Source organism: Simochromis diagramma, unplaced genomic scaffold (genome assembly GCF_900408965.1).
Source record: "Simochromis diagramma unplaced genomic scaffold, fSimDia1.1 OVJJ01000717.1, whole genome shotgun sequence".
In the NCBI taxonomy this organism is placed as follows: Eukaryota; Metazoa; Chordata; class Actinopteri; order Cichliformes; family Cichlidae; genus Simochromis; species Simochromis diagramma.
The window spans coordinates 2,709,511-2,727,769 of record NW_024387503.1 but is presented as its reverse complement, the minus strand read 5'-3'; the positions used below and the strand labels follow the sequence as shown (position 1 = coordinate 2,727,769).

The 18,259-nt window shown below is 41.2% G+C and overlaps 2 protein-coding genes across 8 annotated transcripts in view; one reads left to right on the top strand and one right to left on the bottom strand.

Moving 5' to 3' along the window:
* Positions 1 to 248: 248 nt before the first annotated feature.
* On the bottom strand, positions 249 to 6,131 carry idi1 (isopentenyl-diphosphate delta isomerase 1). 3 transcript variants are annotated; one of them, XM_040018723.1, is made up of 7 exons: positions 6,102 to 6,131; positions 4,313 to 4,467; positions 3,452 to 3,624; positions 3,266 to 3,358; positions 3,017 to 3,147; positions 2,806 to 2,910; positions 249 to 1,021 (listed from the first exon to the last, which is right to left on the bottom strand). In XM_040018723.1, the coding sequence occupies exons 1-7, from the start codon at positions 6,114 to 6,116 to the stop codon at positions 809 to 811; spliced, it is 885 nt and encodes a 294-aa protein (XP_039874657.1). In that variant the 5' UTR covers positions 6,117 to 6,131; the 3' UTR covers positions 249 to 808. The 3 variants fall into 3 exon arrangements, with proteins under 3 accessions (XP_039874657.1, XP_039874659.1, XP_039874658.1); XM_040018725.1 differs by having other exon boundaries at positions 6,040 to 6,114; XM_040018724.1 differs by having other exon boundaries at positions 5,997 to 6,106.
* Positions 5,742 to 18,259, top strand: part of LOC120725729 (WD repeat-containing protein 37-like) — a 24,004-nt gene continuing 11,486 nt past the window's right edge. Inside the window, exons 1-11 of one of the 5 annotated variants that reach the window (XM_040018718.1) lie at positions 5,742 to 5,934; positions 7,122 to 7,388; positions 9,317 to 9,413; positions 9,509 to 9,604; positions 11,866 to 11,930; positions 12,269 to 12,334; positions 15,401 to 15,539; positions 16,006 to 16,077; positions 16,365 to 16,409; positions 16,588 to 16,664; positions 16,786 to 17,020. In XM_040018718.1, coding sequence (XP_039874652.1) covers positions 7,236 to 7,388; positions 9,317 to 9,413; positions 9,509 to 9,604; positions 11,866 to 11,930; positions 12,269 to 12,334; positions 15,401 to 15,539; positions 16,006 to 16,077; positions 16,365 to 16,409; positions 16,588 to 16,664; positions 16,786 to 17,020 — 1,045 coding nt within the window. In that variant the 5' untranslated portion in view covers positions 5,742 to 5,934; positions 7,122 to 7,235. Of the gene's footprint in view, positions 5,935 to 6,285; positions 6,509 to 7,121; positions 7,389 to 8,894; positions 8,953 to 9,316; positions 9,414 to 9,508; positions 9,605 to 11,865; positions 11,931 to 12,268; positions 12,335 to 15,400; positions 15,540 to 16,005; positions 16,078 to 16,364; positions 16,410 to 16,587; positions 16,665 to 16,785; positions 17,021 to 18,259 lie in introns of those variants that run through there. The other 4 variants (XM_040018719.1, XM_040018717.1, XM_040018722.1 and 1 more) reach the window with 4 other exon arrangements.

Here is an 18,259-nt window from a genome sequence, read left to right as displayed (position 1 = left end):
AGACCCATGAACACTGGCTGAGTAACAAAAATATGAACACCACACAAGGGTTAAGGGCAGACCTCCCATGATATTGCCAAATCACCACCGTATAATCTCTCGCTTGGCCTCTCAGTTGAGGTCTGGTTTCAAAAAGCTTGACTTGATATAAGATGTACAACTTACCGAAATTATTACCACAAAAATCAAGGTATTATTCAGCTATTAGTGAATCAATTGAATCTAAAATTCAAAAATAAATGCTCGTGCAAAGTTCACACAAATACTTTATTGTGTAAAAGTGTACAAAGATACAGCTTGTTCACTGATGTCACTGTCAACAATGCAGAGTGATAGCAGTTGTGACTTAGAGATACTAATCCCCTCAGGCTAACGACCTATAATCAGGCACTTCACATTATTATATAAAAATAGGTTGCTGCCTTTGTGGAGCTGTTCTTATTTAGTGTCACATTTCCTGCTAACATCACCTTCTGCTCAGGCTGTGAACCCAGCTTATCCGAACTACTGCCTGAAAGATGACACGTGAGCACTACAGCAAACGTCTGATCTACAGTGAAGATGGATGCATCTCAGTGCTACAAACCTACATAAATCACCTTATAGATCACATGACTAAGACATTCTTTACTTTGCGTTACAGTGCTGAAGCTCTACACCTTCTCCAAAGTAGCTAGTGGAAACCTCACATCTTGAGTGGAGGTTTATTTTCAGTTCTCCAGCAGCTCAGCCGACTGTATTTTTATGTCAGTTATGCATAAATCAAAGAGCTTAAAATGCTGAAAGAGGAGCCGGATCCTGGATAGAATTACATGCGGTGGATTTTGTGGTGATCCATGAACTGTTTGAGGTTCTGCAGGTTGTCCCACCACGTGAAGAGAAAGGTCTCGGCAATGAGACTGAACCAGGGCGTGATCTCCAGTTCTTTGCGCTTGGCCTTCTCCAACATCTCCTTCAGCTCCTCTTTGCTCACATAACAGTGGCTTTTGATCTCATTGGGGTCTGGATTCAAGTCCACGTCCTGTGGAGAGGCATAAGAAAGTCATGCATCAAAGACAATCCTAATAGACAAAAGGCAGACTCGCAGACAAATGAAATCCAGATACACGCTACATCAAGATAAATGAAAACAGCTGTCTGTGAAGTTAATTTGCTCAGGAGTAATCATGTTTTTTGCTCCATTCCTGCTTCCTCTAAGCCGGTACTCTCTCATATTGTCTGCACCTTGTAAACATGAGGCCTCTGTGCTCATACCCAGAGCTGTATGCCTTTGAGACCACATTAGGGATGCTCTCTATATGATACAGAGTCATGAGCCATTACTTGCACATACGCTGACCTCATTATAGGAAAAACTGGACATGTTTAATGTGGGCTTAACTTTAAATCATCATGGAATTGTAACTGTATCTGTAGAACACCTTAATATTTAAGGTGATAATATTCAGTTGTATGATTGTGGTCAGTGACTCACTGAGCTAACATGCACCTAATATATGCGCATTTTAATTTTTGCATGCCAGTCACAAACACACTCATTAGAGCAGTTTCACCTGAGGCAGGTCCACCTCACATCAGTGTCCTGCAGAGTGACCACAAGTTAGTTTGAAGAGCTTAATGATTACATCCTGTGTACATGAAGCATATTCCTAAATGAAGCTATTCTTTTAAATCCACAGAACTCATGTACTCAGAGGTAAACTCGGGCCAAGGCTTGTTATTTACACGGGTGAAGTGAAGCTGTCACATCAAGCCTGCACACTGTGTAAGGTAGATTTAGCCTTTCAGGTTAAAACAAGAATCACTGAGTACAGTGGATATAAAAGTGTACACATCCCTGTTAAAATGCCAGGTTATTATGATGTTAAAAAAAACAAGACCACAAAAAATTATTTAAAATCTTTTCCCACGATTAACATGAACTTTGACCTCTGCACAATTCATCTGAAAAACAAACAGATCTGTTGTGGGGAAAAATATGAATAATTAAAAACGTACAATAAGGGAGGCTGCCAAGATACCTACAGCAATACTGAAGGATGTGCAGGTATATTCGGCATGTACTGGTTGTGTGCTACATATGACAACACACAGGATGTTGTCATATGTGTGGACTATGGGGCAGGGTTTCAAGACGGAAGCCTTCTCTGACAAAGAAAGACATCCAAGCCCAGGCACAATTTGCAAAAAAAAAAAAAAAAATGCTAAAGTCTCTCAAAAGCATGTTACCATCCCCATGGTGAGCCATGGTGGTGGCGGTATCATGCTTTGAAGTTGAATTTTATCAGCTGGAACTGGAGCTTTAGTCGAGGTGGAGGGAATTATGAACACCAGTCGCTTATGGCTCAAAACCTTCAGTCATCTGCTTGAAAGCTGAAGATGAAGAGGAATTTCACCTCCAATGACCCCAAGCATATATCCAGATCAAGATAGGAAATATTTTCTTTTAGTGAAAGTTTTGCACAGGAGATGACCTCACAATCTGACAGCTGGAGCACTTTTACAAGGAAGAGTGAGCAAATGTATCCAAGTCAAGATGTGCCATGCTGATGGATTTTTACCCAAAAAGGGTAAATGCTGTAATTAAATAAAAAGTTGCTTCAACAAAGTTTTAGTTTAAATGTGTGCATGCTTATGCAAGCAGCCTATTGTCCATTTTTTGTCTTTTAGATTTTTCCCATAACAGATTTGAATGTTTTTCAACTGAACTGTGCAGGTTGTAACACAAGGGAAAAGCTTTGAGGGTCATGCACACCATTTATATCCACTGCATACACTTGTATCTAACAGATACTACAGCACTACCTTCTGCACAAAAAGGATGTAGTCAATCTCATGTTCTCCCCAAACCCCATCGGACTGGGCCTTGTAATGGATTCTTGTTAGGTATGTCATTTCATCTGGAGTCACCTGAGGAGAAACAGGAAAGCCGAGATCACACACACAAGCGAAGATTTGCCACAATCCTTAGTAATCCTCTTCCAGTGTGGGTAGAAGTCGGAACTGAAACACACACCTGCTCCATGGGAATACCCAGCTCTGCGCCGAGTCTCCTCTGAGCAGCTCTCCTCACCCCCAACGCATCCTTCTCCTCCAGCTCACTGTCTGTGTGTAGAGGATGACTACAGCATGTGTTTGTGAAGCAGCCTGCACAAAAAACACACACAGAGACACAGAGGATTGTTAAAACCTATAAATACTGCTTAGCCTCGATAAAGCAGCCTCTGAGGGGACCGCAGGAGAATTTAAAAGTAGTGAGACTGACCTGGAAAAGTGATTTTGGCGTCAGACCTCTGCTGTAAAAGCAGCTTCTCCTCGCTGTTGAAAATAAAGACGCTGAAGGCTCTGTGCAGCAAACCTGTTGGCAAGAACAAACAACATGCATAGAAATGAGTGATGCAGAACAATACCTGTGTGGATCTGTGTGGATCCTAATGTGGAAGACAGGCACCTTTGTCGATGTTGGAGTTGAGGTGGCAGTTTTTCTTCGTGTCCGCTCCGATCTTGAGGTCGTTCTCGTCGATGAGGATGCACATCTCGGACAGAAGCTGCACCTGCTTCTCATCCAGGTGATCGGTGGTTACTTCGGGCATTCTGGCTGCAGACTGCAGGTGTCTGACTTCACTGCAGCGCACAGGGTAGCAAACAGTTCATGATTCACCAATTTATCAGTGTTGGCTTTTAAATGGCACTTTTCATTTGAATGACAGGCTTCACCGTTGTATTTTTTTCTGTAGTTTTACAGTAGATGAAAAAATGATTATTGTGAGGTGCTTCTGAAAGCTCTAGAAAGTGGACCTTGCGTTTTATTCCAAGTTTAGGATTCAATATTCACACTCAAGGAATATTGTATAGCAATAACACTGAAAATCCAAAATCAAGAGACTCCGTGAAATGATCAAGAAACCCTCTTTGAAACAGTGAAACACATGAAACGTTGGTATCTTGCTAGTTCTGTGTAGCTTTTATATTAAGACAAAAGTTTACTAAATACACCTGCTACAACATATAAAGCATGCCGTACTGGCGACAATATACTGAGGATTTGAGCCACGACCATAACAGTGTGTTCTTTAACCCTTATGTAAAGCTATGTCAAGAGCAAGACTTTGTTTTAGACAGAATTTGGCCTGAGTTTTGTTGGTAGCTGTGATAACCCGGAGGATACAAACAAACGCGCTGCGGCACTCAGCTATCAATAGCCCAAAAAACAGCGTTACTTCCTGTTTACGGCTAATAAGCTTAACCGTTAGCTGGCTTTTAAACTCAGTATTTTGGGCCTGTTTCAGAAACCTACGTCCTTCCATCTTACCTGGATATCGCTCTGCCGCAGGTAGTAACAGCTGCGCACGCAGGTCTGGATCGCCGTAAAGCTCCTGTGGTGGCACAAGGTGCGTTTGACTTCAGCACAGCGGCTCCCTCCCTGGATAGCATCCGGAGGACCGCCCACACAGCCCGCGCCATGGCCTGAGAGAAACAGAAAACCAATCACGGGGACCGGGGGTGTGGCTGTCGGTAAAAAAACGGCCAGGATCGCAGTGGGTCGGGATCGGAAGGTTAAATCACGCTTCTTGACAAGGTTATTCTGCCAGATTACCACCACTCTATAATTCAGATATATTTAATTTACAATGACACAAGAGAGAGAGAGAGAGAGCTCGGCTATCGAGTGCTGTTCAAACACTCGATTTTTTTTTAGCATTAAGGTTCCTGTTTTAGATCAAGTGCAGTTCATGTTACATCCATATAGGAAAGCCATAGAACTTAATACAGGGTGCAGGCTCGCTTATCAAGCCCACTATGTCCCTTCAACTGAATTCTACTGATCTGTTTTGACTGTAAGTTACACTAATTCATACAATTCGGTAGTGAAACTCTCAAACACCTATATTTCCGGTAAGTTAATGCAGTTCAAGCTCCATTAATCATTCACATGATTGCTTCTGCAACAATCACGGTAACCAGGAGGACACTGATCCGATACGGTCAGATTTTGGGAAGCATCTTTCATGTCTCTTTGAAACCAGTGATTCACCAAGGTGATTCACCAGGTGTACAGCTAGCTTTAAAGCATGGCACTCAACAATGGCAAAACAAATAAAATGAAAATGTGATGAGGCTATTGTGCTAGTGATCCACTTCTACACCCAGGAAAATGCCTCTCTTGTTTTGCCTCTGCAATCTAACAGAGACATTTTTGCACTTTTATAACTGTGGCTACACCTCTCCATAAGTGTACTATGCATATATGCTAATAAATATGCAGACAGCCATCTTTAAAAGGCAACCCGAAGAACTTGAGGAGGACATATTTCGATGATGCAACTTTGATTAAAAAATAAATAAATAAATTAAAAAAAAAAAAAAAAAAAAAAAAAAAAAATTATATATATATATATATATATATATATATATATATATATATTAGGAACATTGTATAGGAATAAACTACTCCAAAGTTTACGCAAACACAAGTATAATTACGTTATATTAATCAAGTGTAGTTATGTATTAATAAAACATTAAAGCTACTTATTTTAAATTTTCATCGTCAAAACCTTCCTTACCTGTTTACTAAAGCTATCTAGAGAAGGTGAAGAAAGGAGGGCAATACCAAGTTGTACCACAAGATGGTGCAATGAATCCATCTAACATTTATTCTACCTGGTAACTCATATTTTTAATAGTGGCCACACAAAATAAAAGGAATAAGGGAGCAAACAAGAAGTGAAGTACAAATCCCCAAACACTCCAAGTTAAAATGCAATTGCATAAAACAACTTTAAGGTCTAAGCTGAAAATGGTAACGACCCAACAGCTCCGTTCCCGTAGACTCTGCTTCATGTTTTCCTCCAAGCCCCGACTGTCAACACGCCATCAGACCACACTGCACAGCACATCTGCGCCACCCAGGCTTCTGTCAACTGAACATAAGTATGGACCTGCTGTTGTATATACACGCTACGGAGAAAGCGACAAAGCATTCAATTACTCACGAAAGCTGTACTTTCTTTACGGTTTGCAAATCACGTCTTTTACCGTGTTTCAACGGTGTTTTAGGGCGCAGTCTGTCGGAACGACTAGCGCTTCCAGTTACTAACCTCACGGTTTTTCATTCGTTGTCCTCCCAGCCGCGTGACAGCTCATTGGCTAACAAAGTGCAAACACGGTCTACGTTACACGGAAGTAGAGTGCACAAATAATATACGTCATGTGTCAAAATTTTCTAATAAAATTCTGATACTTTTTGTAATAAAACTATAATTTATCACCCATTTTCCAAACTAATGAGTCACAGCCTTGTCAAAAAATGCAAACTTGTTAGCGTACACGAGCTCGTGCGACGTTAGAGATGATATAACCCGTCGTGTCCTTTAGCTGCTGTGCGCTGTTTGGTCTAAGATGCCGCGAGGAAGCTGATATGTGGCAGTTAGCTCGTGCTAGCGTTTAGCTCTAGTAATTTCTCGGGCTGCTTGGCGTGTATAGATTCAGTCAGGTAATGACAGTGGTGAGTGTCGTCTTGTTTCGTGTACCTGTATATCAAAATGCTGTCAAATTACCTTTTAATTTTTCATAGGTAGTTAATAGACGTACTGTTTTATGAATCGACGCGTTCAGGCGTTTTTACTGTTTCCAGTCTCAGTTTCACGCTCATATATATAACGAGCGAGCTAATATTTATTACACATCATTGCCTGCCCTATAAAATTTCTGTTGGCTTATATTTATTACCCGTTGTCCTCTGGCTTACTATCATACTGCGCTATAATAACGGAAGCAGCGGACATACAGCGCTGCAGAACTTCAATAACATCCTGTAATTAATGTGGTAATGTCTGCTGGCAAAGAAATGTACGATTTAGAAGATGATCGGGTCTTTCAGGCTTTACTGGCTGTCTATTGTAAATTCAGGCGACACCATTTACCTCGGGACTCTTTATTAATTGGACAAAAGGTCTAAATGCACTGTCTATATCTATTATTTCCCCGTGTAAAAGAATAACGTGAACACATAGTTTAATTGTTGGGATTTTTGAATGGATTTAGAATTTAAGTTGTTTTACCTTAAAGAATTCATGTAATGGGGCTAAACCTGCATTTTCCTTTCTTTTCACTGACAGACAGGTGGCAATAACTGAAAGCCTGAACCAGCCAACCAGAAAGTCCAGCCAGTGTTTACCTGTTTCTCAGGTAGGGTGTGAACAGGGGGCAGGGCCACCCACGAGGTAGGAGGGATGCCTGTGGAGGGCGGAAGCAGCAGCGGCTCTGCTTCAGCTGCCCGTCACCCCAAGCAGAAGCGCAAGGCTCACAGTTTGTCTATCAGGCGCACCAACAGCACGGAGGAGAGGCCGGGAGGCATCCAAAGAGGAGACATGCTGGATGGACAGGTGAGGGGGAAATACACAAAGACATGGATCCATGGGTTTTCTCATTTACACACAAGCAAATCGACAACAGCAGACAAGTAATCTATGTTAACTTGAAGTTTTGAACACAGCGTAATAACATATGTTAGGTGTAAAACACACAGAGTTTCACTTTAAAACACAGAGCAGGCTGTTCTCGCATAAGTAGCATTTTTATTGTTAGGCTGTTTTGGTGCGAGGCTGGTTCTTTCATTCACAAGAGTACAGTATGAGCCAGTTAAGCAGCATTTCTTTTATTTTGTACTTGCAACATCAACAACGCCACGCTTTCACATGTTTATGAGTTTCTTCCTCTTTGTGAAACAGTAGCTGCAGTTTCTTAGTTTTGGGCAGATATTTCTTAGTCAAAAAGTTAATGCTGTCTCTGTCCTCTGTGGGTTTAGACTTTGGTTACTCATTTCTTTGTTTTAAAACAAAGTACTCGCCTGTGTCTCTGTTATCAAGTTGGTTATTAACTTACTCCAAACACGGTTCTCTAAATTAGTTCTACAATTGATTTATTTCTTCCAGAAAAGGGAAGACTGAGAACCTGTTCACGAGCAGCCATTTCCTGGTGCAGACCAGTTGCTTCTTCCCTTCTGAGATAATAAAAACTGTTTCTGTTTGATCAGGAATATCTTGGTTGTTAACTTTTGGGAGTTGGCTTTACAGCAACCTTATTGAAAGTCATCTCCCAGATAAGACCAACAGATGGTTTGTGAGTGTTTCACATTGTATTGACAGGTTTCTCGTATCGGGGGAGATGATAGACAACGTGTAGGGTTAAAATGAAAAACACGTTGGATGACCTACTTATCAGTCGCTCTCAAAAATGGGATGGTTGAATTTGTCAGTTTGCCAGACCATGGAAATCCTTTGCCTTTTACTTTCTGCGCTTTGTCAGCCACTAAAACTAGAGCTCAGCTTGCACTCGCCTGTTGTCTCATCAAGTTTTAATATGGGCCGCTTGTTCAGGTCTGATTAGTCTTTTCAACAGTCCTTTTTTGTTTATTGCCAAGACTGGCTGGCGCTGTGGATGTACCTCCTCTATTCCCTGCAGCACTGGCTACACATACACAGACAGTTTTATGGACCCATATTTTACACAGAACAGATATTCTTCCTCACTTTTAACACTGCTGGCTTTGGCCTGAGTAAGCTGCAGGTTTAAGTGCCACTACTAAAGCAGCTTTAAATTCACAAGGCCTGCCTGTTATTTCTTAAATGACCTTTATTTATTTGTTTGGGCTTTTTTTTGATAAAGTGTGTGAACGTGGTGATGACAGAATGGTCATGCGGCTAACGTCATTGTGCCAAGCGGTAGGTTTTTTTAACACGTGCCTCAGCTGAAGGGTGACAAGTGAAGTGTTTGGTATCGTTGTCTTTTGGACGGCTGAAGGACTGAGCAGCAGCGCTCAGGGAGCTGTGAGACGCAGCCTTCTGAATCTAGTGTTTTCATGGCAGCTTTTATGTGTCTTCACATGCTAGTCTGGTGGAGATTGGCGGTCAGCTGGTAACTGGGTACATCTAGGACTGCACTATGGAGGTAAGTTAGTAGAGGCTGGTTGGACACTCCTGTTGTGTAGTAATTTGTTTTTAGCTTGTAGCTCTGTAGCTCAAACTGTGGCCAAGAGTTCGCACAAGTTCATCTGCTGCCCGATTAAATCGCGTAAACACGTGTGTTCAGTTAAACGTTTTACCTTTAAGAGTCACAAACTTCACTTCCGACTGTAATAACAGAACATGTTGTTGTTATACAGTTCTGCATTTTTGGCATAGCATTATGCTACATTATGTTACGCCACACTTGAGGAGGATGTGGAGCGAATTCCTGCTCTACATTCCTGACCTTGAAGCGTGCCGTGTGTATGACCTTACTGTGTGTTTGGTTCTGTTTTCTGTCTGTCCAGGACTCCAAGCTGCCTCTCACTTTGCGGAGCAATCTTCTTGACCTGTTTGGTCAGATTGAACGGGAGTTTGAGAATCTCTACATAGAAAACCTTGAATGTGAGTAACTGACAGTGTACGCATCAGTGCTCATTTACTGAGTGGACGTTTTCAGTGTTTAAATACTGACACGTCATGGCTGTCTTACGTTGCAGTACGTCGGGAAATTGAATCACTGAATGAGCGGCTGACTGGAGATGGACAGGCTGTTGAGGGAGGAGACCCCACCAAGGGAGCCTTGAAAACAAAAGGTCCGTAATTTCCAACACAAATCTATTTAAGTCTGTAATTTACACTGAGTACAGTTAATAGAAGTCTTTGGAAATTGAAATGGAAAATATTGATTGTGTTTAAAGTGGATATCTCATCCCATGGTGGCTGAAGTAATCTCCCTGGGAGCTGATAAACATAAAGATTTAAATTGGCATGTTACTTATGTGTCATCTTTGTGACAGACTGTCGTAAAACAGTTGTACACATATGAGCAGTTGTTTTTATTTTTACCTTTGGGAAGCCAAACTGTGTTTGTTCTTTGAGTTACTGTGGTTTAGTCACGATGCAGATAGATAAATGGTGACTTGTAGGGCGTTCGTAAATGATTAAACTGCTGATTAAAACTCGAGGAAGTTGTTGATCACAGTCCACACAGTGTTATTGCCACAGGCTGAAGACAGAGGAGTCGCCAGCATCACAAAGGCGGTGAATTTCGCCGGCTGAGTGGCACCGTAACACCCACAAAGGGGTGTGGGACTTTTCAGTAAACTGATTTCTCCTGCATTGATCTGAGAGATATTACAAACAGTGGCATTCCCACTCTGTCTCTAGCCAGCTTTTCGTGTTCTGCATCACATCCATGTCATGACATTTCTCAAAAAGTATCACAAAAAACATTTTGGACCCAAACTACCAGGAGTCCAGGAACATAAATTGAAGGGAAATGTGCCCCCAAATCACTCAAACATACGATAGCATTCGAAAAGAAGAGAAGTACAAAGATACAAGCAACTAAATGTTTACAAAATTATAGATAATACCAAAATAACTTTAAAATATTCAAGATAAAATAGCGAAGGACACGGATATTTTCTACCTTTAAAAAATGCTGTAATGAATAAGAATTAAAGTGAAGGTTAATGAAAGCAACAAAGTTTAATTTGAGATGTTTTATCGGCTCTCTCAGACAGGCAGACTCTACCTGCACAGCCTAAAAAGACAATTTATCATTTCTTTTTTTTTTTTAAAACTTCTTTTTATGGCAGATGTTTGTACCAGCTGTGTTTGTTTATGTTGTGTCTATATGCTGACCAGGCTGCTATATGGCATGGCTACACATTTGCATGAGCCACCTGTTTTTTCTTTGTATGATGGTACAGGGTGAGTGAACATTTTCTAGGAGCTAATGTTTACTTGGATTTTACTATTTGGGCATCCAGCAGCCTCCATAAGGTGAAAATACTCTCCAGTAACCCTCCGCCTGGCTGTGTATCATTGTTTTCATTAAATGTGTTTTCAATGCCAACAGTTGCCTCGATTTTCACTGCAGCATCCATAGTTTTCATTTGACTTCAGAGCTCGAGGCACATGCCCACCTGGAGGCCAAAAACAGTATGGCGGCCCTTTGAAAGTCTATAAGTTTAACTTATCGAAAATACCAGAAGGTTCCTGTGCTATCAGATGCACTAATAAGCTTTAACTAACCCTGCCTTACAGGCCAAACGTACCAGCCCCTGTTTCTCCTCAGCAGCCCCGGCTGTCAGTGGTGTCTCAGTTAAACTGTTGGAACAATTTACCTGACATTAGATGTATGACAAATGTGACAAATTCATGTTATTGGAACTTTTCTGACCCTACACTGTAAATTTCCACAAGACATGAGATTGGAATACATATGAAAATACATGTAGCTGTAAGCTTCCAACCTGGCAGCAGTGCAAGGTGAGAAAACCCCCCCAAACACTTTAGTCCTGCAGTACTACTGAGTGTCCACGATCGGCTGTCACGATGGAGTAACGTTTTGTAATCGTTTTTGCCCACCAGGTTAGCAAGTTAGCAAGTGACTGAAATCTGTGAATCACTATAAGATGCCATATAAAAATTGTACAAACAATGATGTAAACTGTAAACTGATCGATGTTCATGCTTGGGGTGAGACACTCACATAGGTCAGACTTATGCAAACCCTCTGTTATGACACCTAATATCCTTAAAGCCAGCCTGGATTTCTAAAATAAGCTCAGTTTAACTGGTGATCACACTTTGTGAAGCTGAGCTCTCGACAGTATTTTCACAGCTCCGTCCTTGCTGGACACGGGGACATTTACACTGCATAAATGTTCAGTGTAGATAGTATAACTAGAAACGCTCAACAAGGCTTTGTATTGTCGAGGTGTGTGCTATTTTAAAATCTTGACACTTTACGAGGCCGTTACTGCAGCAGTGAATAAAAGCAAGCAAGAGTTCTGTCACTGGGTAATGAATTTCATTCATTGTTCTTTGTGTCTCTGTCACACAGCCAGCCACAGCACCAGTCAACTGTCACAGAAGCTGAAGACGACCTACAAAGCCTCTACCAGCAAGGTACCTGGCACAAGCCACGTTAGCCCGTTCAATAGAGCTCGTAAGACGTGTCATGTGTGTAAATATTTGAGCTTTTGGGATTCAGGCCTGTGTGAAGTAACTGACTGTGGAAAGCCCCTGTAATGCTGAGTGAGAGGAAGGAAGAATCTTCCTCTGAGGAGATCATAATCTGTTTAAAAAATGTGGGTAAACAAATAATTCACTGATATGATTGAAGATTTTAATCACAGGGGTAAAAGAAATCGTGTGTTTACTACAGCATTTACCACAAAATGTCATCTCCCCTTTGTCCTTTGTAATCTCTTGACTCTCTGACACAGTGCTTGTACACTTTCCAGGGCAAATTAGGTGGACCTCGCAACTTCAGTGTGGCAACATGGGAGTTGTGGGGCGGAGATTCATGGGTAACTTCCTGAATGCTCTGTTTGCCACTAAGCATCATGGGGGAGGCGGTGGTGGCTTGAATGTCTCTTTAACTGCAGTCTGAACTTGACTCCTTCTCTGCTCTGCACTCATACTCAAGTCATTTGGGCAAAGCTGCATTTGTTAGATGTAAAAAGTGTTACTTTTTATTTTATTTGTTTATCCTTTTTTGTATCGCCTTTCATTACTTTGGCGATTCTTTGAGTCACTTTTCATCAGCTATTTCAAACACCGTGTCAGTTGGCTACACTTACCTTCTTGCTAGATGAGAAGATCAAAAGCAGTCCCAATTTTGGGGGGAGCTGACGTTAGTAGCTGGATAGCTTAGCTAAGCACAAAGACTAGGCCTAAAGACTTGTAATGAGGAAGCAACATTGTATTGCCCGAAAGGTAACATAATACATCTATCAACAATGATTTCTGTGGAACTTTTGTGCTTGTAATTTCAAGTTTCTGCTGGTCGCCTTAAAAAAATAGTCCGGCACACGATCCCTGCCTTCATAAAGTTTTGTTGTTTTTACAGTTAAGTTTTTGCACAGTTCAAACAATTGATATAAAAGATTTTGTCTGCACATTATGCCTTGTTTTGACTGGGCCAGCTAGCTGCTTTTCCTGTTTTCAGATTTTATGTTATCCACAGTTAACTGGCAACTTGACCAGTGATTAGTGTTTTGTGGTTTGGTTTTTTTGTTTTTTTTTTTTGTGGGGGGGGTGTTGTTTATTTGTTTTTTTTGTTTTTGTTTTGATAAGTGTTCCCCCGAATTGGCTTATGTTGGACAGGTCTGCTTTCAGCTTCTTTTTGTTGTCTTTCCCATACAGATGTTGTTAGTAATGATTACTATTATTCTGCCTTTGAAATTAACAGATAGTTTTTGTAAAACTATTTCAGATTTTGAAAAAAAATAACATCAGGTTTTTCATTAATCTGAAAAATTGCTGCCTTTCGTCTTATAAAGCTAGATGAAGTGTTTCCTCTCTAATTGGTAAAAACCTGTATCTGTACTTGCCATCAGGTTACAGATGAAACATCAGCAGCACAGCTGATGCCCTCAAGCTAGCATCCCTGCCACTAGCAGTATAGCTTCTAGCATCTTTACATCTGGTTAAAACGTTCAGGGCTGATCTCTGTCTGATCGAAATCTGTTAGAATATGGTAGCTTTTTCATTACATCTTCACTTTACCTACTTTGCTCTGCTCCTGTCCACATTCATGCACACACAGTGAGAGCAGAGGAGAGGAAACTGGTGTGAGCTAAACATTACACGAGTGCAGATAAAATTAGTAAAATAGAAAAATACCTAAAATAAATATTTATCTTTTTTCCATTGCTATATTTACAGTAATAGGAGAATCATTTTTCTCTTCTTTTGTGTTCTATGTAAAATGCTGTTCTGCTTTTTTTTAATGCAGAGAAACACCTTGAATATAGCCACAGTGAAAAGAGCATTGAGGGAATCAAGAAAAGGCTTCTTTAATTAACCCCATGACAGAAGTAGCAGCTATGTACAATACCACTAACCTCTCAGCTGGCTAAGAAACATGACCAAAAACTAATTTTGGAAAGATGGAGGGGACTTGAAACTAATGATCCTCACTAACTATAGCTTCAGTGTTGTACGGGGTTGACATTGACTGGGCTATTCACTCATCTTGTCTGCTATTTTGCTCTAACAACAGGAGGTGTATAGTAAGGTTGCATCAGAGCGCAAGGTGAATATAAACACTCTGGACAGGATAAGAGTTTATATTAACACAGTCTGGCACTCATGAACCAAATACTTTGCTGCTGCTGCATCTAATGTCTAGCAATGTTGTTAGCTTGTTGCTGTGGTCAGCTGTCTGCAGCAGCATGTAAAGTACTGGCTGTGACAGCTCTGTGACAAGTGAAACTGCACTTTAGTTTGTTTATCTGGTAGCCTGCAGTGACGGGTCCATGTGCAATCAGACCACTAGTTATTTTTAGAGGTTGCACCGGTCGTTTACAAGGACAATCACAATCTGTCCTCTCGATAATTTGATACTCTAGTGACATGCAGTGTGGCGCAATCTGAAATCACAAATATGGAAAACACAAAAGTGTCGCAGTGTACAAACACACTTGGGGTCTGTATCACAAAGCCAGTTTAAATTATTCTGATAAGCTGACATTTAACAATGAAAACGTATAACTTTAAATAGAGGAACACAGTATAGAGATATTCAAATAACTTCCCGATAATATAACTAATGTGTTTAGACAAACAGAATTACCACAAAGTGAAGTCTTTTTAATGTGTTTGGCATTTTCAACACGAGCGGTTATAAACTGATAAACATTAAAAACAGTTAAAAGTTAAGGAAGGCTCGACCTGCCAATGCAGAGGGTGACCAGCACAGATAGTCTGTGCTGAAAAATAAAACAGGTACGCGATAAAGCTGTAATGTTGCTTTTGTAATTAACTGAATTCATAAACAGCATGCACAATTAATATTCCATTGTAATTGGTTATCGAACTTCAGTTTGTAGTAAAACCTTTTTTTATCTCTGACATAATTATCACCAAAAGTAAAAACGACTTATTATTCTTATTGCTCATCTCTTTAATGAAAACCTTTGCCGTCATTATGATCATGTGAGAGAAATGTCAGGCTGGCTTTGTTCCCATGTCCTTAAGTTAAATTGCTTTGGAGCCATTTAGCTGTACAGTTAGGATTAATGACACCTCAAAGAGACTTAACCTATTTCCTAAGAAGACGCCTTTCCAGGTGACCTTGTTTTGTGATACACACCCTTGATCTAATCTGGCAAGCAACACATTAGCTTTTACTGTGTTTGACAACGAGTAACAGTTAACTGGCAATACCTGTATGTAGCCAGGTGTTGGCTAGGAGTTATATCAGTATTTACGGAGCCTAAATGAAGCTGTGCAGTAAGACAGGAGAACTACAAGTTAAACTCTACATATTCTTATATTTTGTAATCAGTGTAATTACATTTACATTTTTTAATAATTTAACTGAGTGCTGTTAAACCGTTTTACTTTTCTCTCCCTCACACTCGCTTCAGATCGTGTCCAGTTTCAAAGCCACCACCGGCTCCCGGGCTTTGTGCCAGCTGCTCAAGGAGTATGTGGGCCATCGCGATGGGATCTGGGACCTCAGTGTCACCCGAACTCAGCCAGTGGTGCTGGGCACTGCCTCTGCAGGTAGAAAAAAAAAGTCCCTTCACAGACTATATAAATCAATCATGATAGCTTTGTTGTACACACAGGCAGCATGTGGCACCCTAGTTTTAAATAAGAATAAATAGCAAAGACTAAAGGTGCTGCAAGCAATATTTGCATCATTATATCTTTGTCAAATTAATTGTGATGCCTCGGTGCAATTAGCAGAAAATGAGAACATACTTAAGATGATTGATTACATCTGGTGATGCAGCGCAAGTAGTGTTTTAGTATCAATATTTATCCAAACCAGTCCTTCAGAAACAACATGTTGGCCTCGTTTTATCTTTAAGGAAGCTCGTTAAACAATCCAGAAATTTCTTACCACATCCACTCAGACTATACAGCCCATTACATAAATGCAGGATCATACAGCGTGAAACCATTAGCTGGTTACTGTAAAAATGGAAATGGCTGCATGTTGTTTATACCTGCTCTCTCTTAACAGACCACTCAGCGCTGCTGTGGAGTATAGAGACGGGCAAATGTCTGCTGAGGTATGCTGGCCATGCAGGATCAGGTAATCACAGCCAAAAGCTTTATTTGTCTACAGACATTCACAAAGTCCATACACAAAAATTATTCTAAATCGTTTATATTTTTTCTAATAGAATGTTTTAATAGCCTGTCTGAGTGCTTATAACAATATTTAGTGTGACGTACAGCCTGTCGTGCGACATCTCTTGTTAATAAACACTGGCTCATGGCAGAAGCATTTCGAAGCGTATTCTTAGATGTAACACTGTCTGTCAACATTTGCTTACACGGCTTGTTAGATGACGTCTCTTCATTGTTCCCTTTGCACAGTCAACTCCATCAAATTCCACCCCACAGAGCAGATGGCACTCACAGGTAAGCATTTGAATGCATGTTTGACTTGTCAAGTCGACTACGTTAAATATAGCATCTGTTTCAACAGGTTTGTTCTCCTTGTTGTCGTTTCAACCGTTTTCTGCTGCATCTGTTGCCTCCAGCAGTCACTCGTGTGTAGATGTGAGTTGTGCTCTTTGTTGATTTGTACTTTCCACAGCCTCTGGGGACCAGACGGCTCACATCTGGCGGTACATGGTGCAGCTTCCAGCCCCACAGCCACCACCAGATGTCAGTGTGAGTAGCTTTGAACTTGTTCTCTTCCCAGTGTTTCTACAATAGGTCACTTTACTCTCAAATGAATCAAACCAAAACAAGACAGGAGCTCGACTGAGCTTTTGTTTTGCGTCTTTCACAGGCTCCGTGCGATGAAGACCAGGATTCTTCGGACAGAGAGGAAGGCGAGGTGGATGGCGAGGGCCCTTGTGAAGTGCCCACGGTCCGGGTTGCTACTGCAACACTCAAGAGCCACCAGGGCGTCGTAATAGCAGCTGATTGGTTAGTGGGAGGCCGACAAGTGGTGACAGCTTCCTGGGATCGTGCTGCCAACCTGTACGAGGTTGAGACTTCTGAACTGGTTCACACTCTCACTGGTATGTAATGGCAGAGGAGTCGTAAACAGAAGTCAGGGTTTTTGTTATTTTTCTTCCTCATTAGTGTACTTTGTATGACACTCTACAGTTTAACCAGACTGTTATTAAAGGTCAAATATGAAACTACAGACATTTTATCTTGATGCATGCTCACTCATCCAGATAAGGAAATCCCAAAAAGTTGATTCTGTTCATCTGGACGTAGCGTTTTCAGTGGGAAAAACCACTCATCCAAGTGACTTCTTCAGTCTCAGCTGGCTGCAGGTTTTCCCAACCTTATAAACTGTACATTTGCACAATGACTGAAACTAGCACCACTGATGAATGATGGGCTGTGAGGTCAGTCATTAATGTGCAAAATCTCATAACCACTGATCAACAAGCACTGATCAATGACCATGAGTACCATTCACAGAGAGTTGGGGAGTGGCTGCAATCACAGCATTGTAGGATGGTAAAAGATGTATCCTTAGGCCCCCTCCTTGATTCAGAGATGGTCTTTCCCTTTTCCTTGACTCCTCGCTCGAACCAGCGTTCCTCCCTGTCCAGGATGTGTACATCCTCATCACTGAAAGAGTGTCCACTCGCCTGTAGGTGTAAATAGACTGCAGAGTCCTGGCCTGACGAGGTAGCTCTTCTGTGTTGTTCCATCTGCTTAGCCAGAGGTTGTTTGGTTTCCCCGATGTATAAATTATGGCAATCCTCCTGGCACTTAACAGCGTACACTGTGTTACTCTGTTCCGATCCTTGGGGTTGACCTGTTTTTGGTGCAGCGTGTTTTGGGGTTTGAAAGCCACAGAGACAGGGTGTTTAGAGAAAATGTGTTTCAGCTGTTCCAGTACTGCTGACACATACGGGATCACTACAGGTTTTTGCTCAGGCAGCAGTTGTCCTTTTCTCCTGGATCGGCTGGAGTGATAGAGCAGTGACAAAATGTTCTCATGATAGTCTTTCTGGTTTAGCAAAACCGTGCACCTACCCTTGTCTGCTGGACAGGTGATAATGTTGTCATCACTAAGCAATGTGAGTGCCTTCCTCTCCTCCATGCTGATGTTTGATTTTGGGTACAGACATTATAAAATCCATGTAGTTTGTGGAGCCAGCTTGCTTCTTTCAGTGTTTCTCAAACTCTTTTTTAAAACCTGCCAACTTACAACTTTTAAAAAGTCATTATTAATACTAAACAATCCAGGTTGAATTTTACTAAAAAGGTCAGTGCAATAGCACCAACAAGCTTTC

Excerpts from the sequence above, each read along its gene's own strand:
- idi1 (XM_040018723.1), bottom strand. Across the intron at positions 3,148-3,265 it reads CGCCAAAATCACTTTTCCAG|GCTGCTTCACAAACACATGC; the intron begins GTCAGTCTCACT and ends TTTTTTGTGCAG. Across the intron at positions 1,022-2,805 it reads ACATCCTTTTTGTGCAGAAG|GACGTGGACTTGAATCCAGA; the intron begins GTAGTGCTGTAG and ends GCCTCTCCACAG.